At 43.8% G+C, this 12206-nt stretch overlaps 1 protein-coding gene across 7 annotated transcripts in view; it reads right to left on the bottom strand.

Moving 5' to 3' along the window:
- Positions 1 to 210: 210 nt before the first annotated feature.
- Positions 211 to 12206, bottom strand: part of DNMBP (dynamin binding protein) — a 113950-nt gene continuing 101954 nt past the window's right edge. For 6 of the 7 annotated variants that reach the window (XM_081548820.1, XM_081548779.1, XM_081548831.1 and 3 more), the window contains 6 exons: positions 10418 to 10546; positions 7977 to 8309; positions 7453 to 7632; positions 5837 to 6035; positions 3171 to 3712; positions 211 to 1927 (listed from right to left, as the gene is read on the bottom strand). In XM_081548820.1, coding sequence (XP_081404946.1) covers positions 1742 to 1927; positions 3171 to 3712; positions 5837 to 6035; positions 7453 to 7632; positions 7977 to 8309; positions 10418 to 10546 — 1569 coding nt within the window. In that variant the 3' untranslated portion in view covers positions 211 to 1741. The remainder of the gene's footprint in view (positions 1928 to 3170; positions 3713 to 5836; positions 6036 to 7452; positions 7633 to 7976; positions 8310 to 10417; positions 10547 to 12206) is intronic. The other variant, XM_081548801.1, reaches the window with a different exon arrangement.

Raw genomic sequence — 12206 nt, 5'->3', positions numbered from 1 at the left:
ACGAAATGGCTTAAAATGCAACATGGACGTATTTTGAGTATAGGGTGTTTCTGCTGAAATCATATTTGAAAGGAATTCCTGACCTGAGTTTCTTCACCTAGCCTCTCCCATTTCTTGAAATCTGAGCATCACTGAATTGACAAGAAGGTACCCCCAGAAACATGAGAAGGTTCAGGCTAAACTGGGAAGAAAGTCAAGAAAACACACTTGTGGCCCTTAAAATGCTTTTATTCATAAAATAACTACTTAAATATAAACATCTCTAGATATAAACACTATTCATGAGAGACTCTTGCGTTGCTGCCTTCTGATCAACCAGCAGACCCCGCGGTTGCCAAGGAGCCCCCGGGTGTCTCCCGACTCATCAAGACTTTAAGGTGAAGGTGCATTTGAAGGAGCAAGGACTGTAAGCTGTTCTTCATGCCTTTTCTTGCAAGATAAAATTCATGATTTCCTGTTCCAAGGCAGGCTTTCAATCTGGGGCAGACCTTAAAAATAAGAGCCCTGATCACATACAAACTTCAGGGGGGGTCTTAGTGTTAGGATCAGTAAACATCTTCCTGAGGTGGAGGAGGTACAATCAGGCACTTTAGATTCTGTTTGGCTTAGACCATGGTCTCTGAAGCAGGGGGGGCTGATGAAACAGAAAATGCTTATTTCCAAGTCTAGGATAAGCTACTTCTGGACTGCTTACCCAGATTCAAATGAGATAAACGTGCGTTACGTTCTCTTCATCTGTGGACAGTAGTGTGCTTGGAGGAAGGGGAGAGGCATCCAGTCTCCCTCTGGGCTGGACTGGCTTCAGCCCATTGCAGAATGAATCCCCCAAAGGGAACAGTGGGAGCTCCGATCCCATTCTCCCAAGAAAGTCTATCAGCTGTTGAGTTTCAGGAAAGAAGCCAGAAAACACTATCATACACAGACCACATAGAGATGGTGTCAGCAAGGTGTGGAGGATAGCACCTAATGCGAAGAGAACCTTTCATATGAAGGTTCAGGGGAAAGGAAGATTCTAAACATTTTTTAAAAGGAGAAAGAAGTACTAGGTTGGTCAGAAAGTTCATCTGGGTTTTTCCATAAGATCTTACAGAAAAGCCCAAATGAATGTTTTTAGCTGACTCAATAGTTGAATTCTGCCCAATCTGGAAATGTGGTGAAATAAATAAGAAAAAGATTACAGATGGCAGTGTTTTAGGGACGTTTAGAAATAAGGGATGTGTGTGCGAATATGTGCCAGACACTGAGGTTTTAAAACACCAGATTTGGTACAATGTTGACAAACTTCTTGCCACATGCAGAGGCGCAGCCTGAAAGGGCTCCCAGAGAATTCATCCAAGTCGGTTTCCGGTCAGCTGAGCATGAAGCATGGGGCCACATCACTCAATATGGCACAACCAACATCAACTTCTTCTAATGCTATAGCACAGCTTCTAGCATATATTGGATACTGGTCTTCTGATTGGAATTTCTCATTTCCAAAGGCTGACCCCAGGACTTGCTTCTCTTTTCACGGTCACTGAATCACTTGTAAGCACCAGGGTCCATTTCAAATTCTAGAGATTCTAGTGAGCATCAAGGCTGACAACCCAATCGAAGAGAACAAGACTTGTGCCCCACTGTGCCACGGTTAAGCAATGTGGCAGGGCCAGTGTCTCAGGAGCAGGCGCCCTCTTGGCGGATACCAGAACCCTTCAGCAGAAGGAGGTGAAGGCAGCAAGGTTGAGTGGGAAGCAGAACAGGCTCAGGTGTACTCAGCTTTGCGGATGTAATTGGATGGAACATAACCCTTTTTCCCATTGACTTCAGCTAACCACCATTCTGTATTTCCTGTAACATCTTTAAACTCTAGGATCTTGAGTCTCTGATTGGCTGACACACTTAGCTCATTTGGGTTCCGTGCCTTGAAGGTATAGACAGCAAAATAGACCTGTGAGAGGGAGAGAAAGTGAGTTAGGAAATGGGAAACATCTGAGACCAAAGGTACCCAACAGAACTTCCCAGGGTGATGGGTACCATCTGTATCTGGACCATCCAATGTGGCAGTCCCTAGACACACGGCCATTGAGCACTTGAAATAACAGCTAGTGAGATGAAAGAACTTAATTTTAAATTTTGTTTAACTTCACCTAACTTAAATAGCTACATATGGCTGATGGCTACCATAATGAACAGGACAGCTTTAAAGAAAACCAAAATTCACTTATTTTACTCTTTCAGAGTTGCCCTAAAAAGGGAATAAAGCTTCAGTCAGTATGGAAAATGGATAAGACATGAGGATGCTCTTTCATACTCCTAACACAGAAATTCTATATTTAAAAATCTTTACAAAACAACAAAAAAGCCACATCTAATCTCAAAGTAAGAAAGGATGCTCACTAGGTGCCCGTAACAGGGCTAGCATGCAAAGCAAGGGTGGTAGTCAGTGATCAGGAGGAGGAATCATGAGACCCGCAGGGGCACAGAGATGAACACACACCCAAGGGTGCTCAAGGACTGGAGCTGATGAGGCTAGAACTAAGCTCCTTGCACAAAGTCAGAATCTCAAAAAGGGCCATTTCCTGGTCCACTTCCACCAGCCCTGCTCGTGGGTCCAGAGGTGGGATGTGTCCTGGGCTTGTAACAGAACCACAGAGAGCTCACCGACAAAGGTAAGACACACTTGGAGACTCATTGCTGCAAGTGAGCAAAGGCAGGTGGCCAGGGATTCCTCAGCTGTGGATGTGAAAGTAGCTTTAAAATATGTAGGTTTAAAATGTTTATGATACAAAGAAGGGGCCATTACAAAAAGAACAGGAAAAACTGAAACAGAATCAGAATTCTACTCCTGAATTCTAGAAATAGTCACTTGAATGAGAAACTAAGTAGATGAGTTAAACAGCAGACTTTATACCAATGGAAGAATCAGTGCATTGGAGGAGTGTGAAAAGCTTCATGGTAACACCTGGTAAATGCTCCACAACACTACAGCCTGTGAAGTCAGCCACGGAAGGTCCAGAAGAGTGGAGCTGCCCACTCTCACAGCAGTGAGCTTCCGCAAGTCCTTTAAGGATTTATCTGTGGGCCCATCTCTAGGGTCACCCCCCAGGCCAGGGCAGGCCTCGCCCACTCCTGAGAGCTCATCACCTGCATCCACACCTAGCACTGTAACCATGGAAACCGGGCACACTCACCTGGTTGCCTTCCGCCTCGCTGCTCTCTGGCTGTTCGTGTCTGTCGTCCAGAGACAGCGCTGTTCTTGTGCTGGCTTTTACGAGGTCTCGACCCTGCCCGTTACGCCCTGGCACTGAGGAACCAGCCATTTCTGGATGCCTGGGGTTTCGGGAGTTCCTCAGGGTAGGGGCAGGCTGGTGAAGGTCTCTGACCGCATCGCCCGAGTCCCAGGGCCTGTGCTGGGAGGGGGAGTCTGGGTCCGAGGGGCATCTGGAAGGACTGCCCTCTGAGTTCAAGGATGCGCTGAGAGTTCCTTGGTCAAGTTCTGTCTGGGAAGATGCATCTGGAGGCTGTTTCTGGCAAGGCCCTGAGCTAAAGGACACAGCCATGCTGCTGGGGTTGAAGGTCAAGGTGCCGCCGCTGTTCTGCCGCCGAGGGAACCTGGGAGAGGAGCTGCCGTGCTCCGACTCGGTGGAGGAGTGGCTGCCCACGGAGGCGTCGGAGTGGCTGCGGCGCGCGTTGTAGGGCTTCAGGAAGGAGCTGTACACAAAGCCCTTGGTGACTGCGGGAGGAAAAACAAACACCAAGAGCTTTTCGTGGGAGGAGGAGCCGGGAGCAAATCAACAGAGGAGAAACTATGGCTTAAGGTCGATACTGAGAAGGAGTAAGATGTCGGGAGACAAAGAGAACAGACACCATCCCAGGGCGCAAGGCGGATGGCAGAGACGAGATGCTGTGGCTGTCGGTCCAACAGGTGAGTGACAAGGGGCTTTGCTGAGAATTGAGAGATAGTAACAAAAATGACCACAGACCACACGTCTGAGCATGAGCAGGTGAAGAAATTTTGACAAGAGCGCCAAACCGTGGGAGCAAAGGCTAAGGGGAAGACTTCACTAAGGATGTGTGTAAGTCCCTAGAGTGTGTTTAAAAGGGATTTAAAAACCATCCTCAGCCTGACGGAGGCCCTCCCATATGCCTCCCTGCCCTCTCCATCCCTGGTTTAGGAATGCGATGGGAATACTGAAAACTAGAGTAGGAAACTGCTTATATTAGTTAGAATACACATGTAACACATGTTCATGTCAATAAATTACCCAAGATGAGGACAGAGAGGGCCCTCAGCTAAAACTTTTAGCACAAATTAGGAACTGAGATTTCTAACCCATAGGAAAAACTGTTTAATATTGAATAAGAAAGAATTATCTGTTAGGCAGGGACCTGGAGTATGTAACCTCCACTTGAGCAAGGGTCATCTCTATCTTGACCTTCAGTGTTTCCTGGACCTAAAAAAACGCCAGCTTGCATTTGTTCTCTTTTCTGAGTGATGGCGAGAAGTCCCCTAGGCAGACAGCAAGGGGTGGAAGGTCTAAGAGCTGATCCTGATCCTGTGGGCTTCCTGCTACCACTTTACTCATCAGGACTGTGGAGCTAAGAACCCAAGGACAGGGGAGCTCAAATAGTCTGAATCTTCACTAAGAGGCCATCGGTCTATCAGTGGCTCTCACCTGCCATCACCCTAGGGGCCCCTTTCTTCGTCCTGTCTTTCCCATTTTGATCTTTATTATTTTGGGTAAGCAGAATAGGGGGCTGGGGAAGGAGAAAAAAAAATCCACAAAACACTTTGAAAGAAACCGAGAAATATTAAAATTTTCAGTTCTCATGGTATGAATACAGGTGTTTATTACAGAGGCCACAATCCTTCTCTAAAACACTTGGGGCCAGATGTATTACGGAATTCAGATTTGGAGATTTAGGTCAGGTTTCTGTAGCAAAACACATGACTAGTCACACCAAAAGAGAAAAAAGTAAGGGTCATAAACAGCCTCTCATCATCTGTTCAGGTTTTGTCACCAAATGAGTTCAGATCAGGGCAGGTTTGAGCAAATTCGTTCTTTAAAAAAAAACTCTCTGATTTTCAAAGCTTTTCAGATTTTGGAACTGTGGAAAAAGAATTATGGATCGGCATTATTCTTCGTATTTCACAAAAACAATTCTGTACCTCTTCCCCACCCCAACTCCCACCAGAAAGAAAAAAAAAAGGCTGTGAGCTGTTTTTAAAGTCATTTCCTAAATAGTCATGAGGTAAAATTATGTTTGGGGCAGGGGGCGCCAAAAAACCCTATCTTACAAGTTTTAAATTCATACGTTCACAAAACACATGTAAAGAACTCATGGTTCACTCAGGGACGGAGAGAGCAAAGGACCCCTCAGGCAAGATTCAGTGCCTGTAAAGGTAAAACAAGGCAAGATCTTGCAAGGGAAGTAATTCCAGAGTCTTCTCTGTAATTTTTCAAAAAAAATCAAAAACTGGTTTTGTTCTGTAATGACTTGAGCATTAGATGGAGAAAACTTTTAAGGTTATTTTTCCCTTTAATCAGACTCTCATATTTTCTGCTGGCCTACACAGGATTCAGGCACAGCCCAAATCACTCTTTTCCTCTTTTAGAGTCATGGTAATCTGTATCTGGGCTTCCCTGGTGGCTCAGCAGTAAAGAATTCGCCTGCCAATGCCAGAGACACAGGTTCGATCCCTGGGTTGGGAAGGTCCCCTGGAGGGTGGGCATGGCAACCCACTCTAGTATTCTTGCCTGGAGAATCCCATGGCAGGCTACAGTCAATGGGGTCGCAAAAAGTCAGACATGACTTAGAGACTAGGCAACAACAACCTGTCCTCTACTGTTCTTACCTCCATTGTCAATTAGCCAGCGGTTCTGACTGCCCATGGGGTCCTTCTTCTTGATCACGCCCACCAGGTCACCTTCCAAAAGTGAGACATCCAGGTCTTGGGCTGCATTGAAGTTCCGTTCTGCCTGGAAGAGCTTTTCAGGGGGATACCTTGCCAGGAGTGAGGCCCGAAGTTCTTCCGACTGGAGCATATAACTTGGCTGAAAGGCAATATAAGAGATACCATCATCTAAAACTCCTCCCTGGCTATTACCCCAGCAGTTGTATGTAATTACGTATGTTGTCAGTCTCAGAAAGGGAGGCAATGACAGCCAGCTGCTCTCAGCTCCTATCACATGCTTCTGCACTGAGTTAGCCTGTGTGGCTGGGGAAAAACTATAATCTCTTAGGTCATGTTTTGGTGCCTTTATAGCTAGAGTAAGAAAATTTAACACATCCTTAGTTTTAGATTTGTTATCCTATGATAAAAATATGTGGTTAAACTGCCACCTAAAGAATCAAAATATCTAAGTAATATGAGTAGGTCTCCTTGTATTCTGCTATACGATTCTAAACAACAGAGACTTTCCTTATCTTGGCTTCTCATCTCTAAAAACAAATAATACTCATAAAACAAGAAAAAGTAAAGTGATAAAAAAATGTGATTCCCTTTTTTAAGATCATTGGAGAAGGAAATGGCAACCCACTCCAGTATTCCTGCCTAGAAAATCCAATGGACAGAGGAGCCTGGCAGGCTATAGTCCATGGAGTCACAAAGAGTCGGACATGACTGAGTGACTATCACTCACTTTAAAATCATACAAAAATTTTTAAAATTAACTTATTTTTCAATTGAAAGACAATTGCTCTACAGTCTATGGGATTATATGGGGCAAAAATACTGAAGCACAGACAGATCAGCAGTCTTGTAGATTATGACCCCATATGTCTTACCCTACTTTTCAGAATGTGGAAGAATTGAGTTCAAAATGAAAATAACTTCAGGTAAAAAGTGATCAGCCAATAACTGTTTGGCAGTATATCAGATAATTACTTTTTCCAATACATGATCAAAAATAGGGAGCCAGGCAGAATTAACATATCCTTAAACCAGTTCCCTTAATTGACTGATCAAAGTATTAATATTAATCCATTATTAACTCCTTTCACTGTAGAGACTAGGTGCCAAGAATGCTTTTCAGAGGGCATTTGAAGTCTGTACCAGCTGGCACACTGCTGGTGCCTAGTGATAGTAAGTAAAGAAAGAATGAGCAAATGACAGATTTGAACTCAATAACCTTTGTTCCCCAACTATTATAAACTATTTAAATTCATTAAATTGTTAATTGGTAGAGACAGAGCTGAGTCAATCAATAATGCTGATGATAGCTTACTTGAATAATGCGTACTATGTGCCAGGCCAATGCCTAAGTGCTCTACATACTTTAACTCATTTAAATCGCAAGACAACTCTATGATGTAGTTAGAACGATTATTGGTGCTTTAGACATGAGGAAACTGAGGCACGTGCTCAAGGACGCAGAGTGAGTCTCTGGCAGAACTGTGATCTGAACCCAGGCACTCTCGCTCAGTTCACACCTTAACCACCAGGCCATATGAGTCTCTGGTTCCACTCACCATGCCCAGGAGCGGCTTTCGGGTGGACTGGCGGTCCATGGTTTTCCTCTCAAATGGCCTCTTGGTGGTGGGAAGAGACTCTGGGAAGAAGGTGAAAACCTGGAGCTGCTGTAGGACCCTGCTGTGCTCCTCATGGAAGACGGCAATCAGGTTCCCCTCCCTACCGGTGACTTTGAGAAGCTGGAGTCCATTCACAAGGAGAACAGAGACAGAGGGGACAAGAGAACACATGTAAAAGACCCCAGGACTGGCACAGTCTCCTTGAAACTCCTCAAGTGTGAGCCACCAACACTGTAGCCAGGGGCCCACAGGCCCAGCTCCTCCAGGGTGGCTCAGGGTGGCAAGAGACCATTCAAGGCCTTGGGATCCCCAGCACCATCAAGGCCAGTTCCCGATGGGCTTGACCCAGTGACATAGTTAATCTGCCTAGCTTAATAATGGCTTGACAACCCTGACGTGTTATTCCCAAAAAAACTTGGGGAGAATCTGGGAGTCCCCATCTCCACGGGGAGGGAGGGTCTCACCGAGAGCAGCGGCTTCAGTTGCTCCAGCGCCTGACGCACAAAGTCACAGTGGGCCTCGGCGTAGCCGTGCACGCAGTTGCTGAAGAGGCCCTGCGCGTACTGATGGAATTTGGGCAGCTCATCTAGCAGCTGGGCATTCAGGGCCTCATAGTTGTTCCGCGCCGACTGCAGCTCCTCCAGGGTTTTCTTGTCCTTCAGCTTCTCCGCCCGTTCTGTACAGTTATAGAAGTCCAGAAGCTTGTCGAAGCGTTTCTGCACCAGCTTGTGGGGTCCTGTGAACATGCTCAGTAACTGATTCAGGGGAGAGATGACCAGCCGCTCTGTCCTCTCTTTCTGTGAAAATGAGAAAGGCACGGTGTTCAGTCTCGAATCTGTTATTCTTAGAATACTCTTCAGGTGGCTTTTGTTACATCCTACACCACCTGCTTTGCTCCAAGCTAACCCTGTGCAGATCCAACAGTGTTCTACCTACCTGATACCAGATGTCTGCACGCAAAGCTTCTCAGCTTGTAACTCTTTACCCAACAATCTGCACACACCAAAGAGTATGCAAAACAGCTACACAAATTGACAACAAACGCTCAATTACATACATTTACATGATGTTGCATTATAACCCAGATGTGACCATCTGTCTGGTATCACTTATGTGTACATGTCTATACATAACCTGACTTTAACTTAAGGTTTAATTGTTAAAAATAGAATTACCATATGACCCAGCAATCCCAACTCCTAGACTAATATCCAGACAAAACTATGATTCAAAAAGATGCATGCAGTCTTATGTATTCATAGCAGCACTATTCACAATAGCCAAGACATGGAAACAACCTAAATGCCCTTTGATAGATGACGGGATAAAAAAAAATGTGGCACATAAACACAGTGGACTACTAATCAGCCATTAAAAAAAGAATAATGCCATTTGCAGCAACATGGATGGACCTAGATATTATCACACTAAGTGAAGTTAAGTCAGAAGGACAAACATTGTATCATATCTCTTATATGTGGAATCTAAAATATGACACAAATGAACCTATCTATGACACAAAACAAAATCAGAGACATAGAGAACAGACTGGTGATTGCCAAGGCAGAAGGGGTGGAAGAGGGAAGAAGTGGAAGTTTGGGATTAGCAGATGCAAACTGGTATATATAGAATGGATAAACAACAAGGTCCTACTGTATAGCACAGGGAACTATATTCAATATCCTGTGATAAAGCATAATAGAAAAGAGTATGAAAAAGAATATATAAATACACACTGCTACTGCTGCTGCTGTCGCTTCAGTCGTGTCCGACTCTGTGCGACCCCGTAGAGGGCAGCCCACCAGGCTCCGCCATCCCTGGGGTTCTCCAGGCAAGAATACTGGAGTGGGTTGCCATTTCCTTCTCCAGTGCATGAATGGGAAAAGTGAAAGTGAAGTCGCTCAGTCGTGTCCGACTTTTAGCGACCCCATGGACCGTAGCCTATCAGGCTCCTCCATCCATGGGATTTTCCAGGCAAGAGTACTGGAGTGGGGTGCCACTGCCTTCTCCTATAAATACATACACACACACATATATAACTGAGTCACTTTCCTGTACAGAAGTAATTAACACAATATTGTAAGTCAACCATAGTTCAATAAAAAATAAAAAGATTTAGTTGTTACATAAATCTGGGGTAGAGAAACTTTCACACACCCATCATATCTTTTCTACTCATAACTACTTAATAGTAATCTGTTTTCACTTTTTAAAGATTTTTGTCTAATTCTAAAGGGATAGATATCAAGGGCACAATATGGATACAAAAAGAACATAGATAGGTACTTAGTAAATTTTTACTAAAATGCTACTGCCAGAATACCCGTAAGCTTCCCAACTATCATGTTTTCTTTAGCCTCAAGCATCCAGAGACCTCCAAGAAACCATCAAAGCCTATCTATTTCTACTCAGGATATATATATATATATATATATATATATATATATATATATATATATATCTCCATTTAGAGTTTCCCAAGCAATCTGACATTTAGTAGTCTTTATAAAGTAGTTTGTGCCATTTCAAAGATCTACTTGTTGAACTACTAACTGTGCCGAAATATTCCTTTTAAAATCATTAATCCTTTAGTTGTTTTCTTTTGATCAGTTATCAACAGTGATACCAGATTAAATTTCCTAGTTTTCCTTTGTCCCCTGAAATTGGGCTGGTCACTAGCTATAAAAAAATCTCCTTGCATATATGCAGGTCCTACCTGTCCTTTTAGCTGACTGACTGAAAGCCACATTCCGAATATAAAATCCTGATATGAATTTAACTAAAGTGCACTAGGACTCCTGGTCCATGGAAGCATGTCTCTACGGCAAGAACTTCGCCATGAGCCGGATGTTAGAACCCTGGGAAAAGGGCCAATGCAAGAAAAGTGGGCTGAAGAGTCACTTACAAAGTTTGTGAAGAGCTGGTCACTGATGTAGCGATGCACCTTTTCGAACTGTTCCAAGTCTCGGTGTCCCTTCTCCACACACACGTCCCACATGCTCACAGCAGCTACCACCTTCACACATGCCGATTCCTGTGGCCAGTTACAAACACGGGTAAGAACAGACAGAACTTCTGGCCTCCATCATTCACCCTAGATAGCAGTTGGCAGTCAGAACCAAATGACCTGTCCGTCCAAGGGCTGTCACCCACTACTATGGAGACAAGCCTTTTAAGACCTGGGGGCTCTGGTGTACACTTGCTATGCATTTAGAAAACATGGGGGGAAAAATGGTCAATAGGGAGATAACATAATTAGAGGAACTGTAGGGAAGAGTCCTAAGGCAAGGGAAATATACTTGGTCAAATCTCTCACTTTAAGCCAGTGTGCTCCTGAAAAGTCTTATAAGCCCTGATCTTTACTTAATCAAATTTTTATTCTTTCGGCCATGCCCTGCAGCATGCAGAATCTTAGTTCCTTAATCAGAGATGGAACCCATACCTCCTGCAGTGGAAGCAGAGAGTCTTAATCACTGGACTGTCAGGGAAGTCCCCTTAACCACAATTTTAAAACAAGGAGAGTTTGCTATTTAAAAGAAATGTAGGAAGCATATCAAATCAGTGGGGATTACTCAATAAATGCTAATGACAGACAACTAGATAGAAAGCAAAAAGTTGGATTCCTACTCCAAACCTTATGTGCTAATGTAAATTTCAGCTAGATTTATGACTTTAATATAAAAGATGAAATGATAAAAGTACTGAAACACAGGAGATCTTTTTAAAATTATCTTAGAATGGAAAAGACCTTTTAAAGTATGACATGGAACAAAGAAACCATATAAGTTTTATTAGATTACACGAAAATAAAACTCTTCTACACAAAAAAACCATTTTAAGCAAATTCAAAAGTCAACACACTGGCGGGGGGAGCGGGGGGGTGGTATTTGTAAATCATCATCTCAGATAAAACGCTATTTCCTCCAACATATACAAAAGTACTATAAGTCAATAAGAAAAGAACACTAAGTCAATAAATAATTGCCCCCAGAATGTAAATTGATACAGCCACTATAGAGAACAGTATGCAAGTGTTAGTCACTAAGTTGTGTCTGACTTTTTCCCACCCTGGGGACTGTAGCCTGCCAAGCTCTTCTGTCCATGGAATTCTCCAGGCAAGAATAATGGAGTGGGTAGTCGTTTCTTTATCCAGGGGATCTTCCCAACCCAGGGAACAAACCCAGGTGTCCTGTACTGCAGGCAGATTCTCTACCATCTGAGCTACCAGGGAAGCCCAAGAGAATAGTATGGAGGTTCTTTAAAAAACTAAAAACAGAATTACTATATGACCCATGAATCTCATTCTTGGGCATATTCTCAGAGAAAACCATAATTCAAAAGATAAATGCAACTCAGTGTTCATTGTAGCAACTCAGTGTTCATTGTATTTACAATAGCTGGAACATGGAAGTAACCTAAATATCCACCAACAGAGGAATGATAAAGAAGATGTGGTGTATAAACACACACACACACAATGCAATATTACTATATTACTCAGCCATGAAAAGGAACAAAACGGTCATGTGCAGAGACATGGATAGACCTAGAGACTATCCATACGTAGTGTGCTTAGTCGCTCAGTCATATCTGACTCTTTGTGACCCCATGGACTGTAGCCCAGCAGCCTCTACTATCCATGGGGATTCCCCAGGCAAGAATACTGGAGTGGATTGCCATTTCCTCCATACACG

The sequence above is a fragment of the Giraffa tippelskirchi genome, chromosome 2 (genome assembly GCF_054371585.1).
Source record: "Giraffa tippelskirchi isolate mGirTip1 chromosome 2, T2T-mGirTip1v1.2.pri, whole genome shotgun sequence".
NCBI lineage: Eukaryota > Metazoa > Chordata > Mammalia > Artiodactyla > Giraffidae > Giraffa > Giraffa tippelskirchi.
Note: the sequence above shows the minus strand (reverse complement) of the source record. Positions and strands in the feature narration are given on the sequence as shown.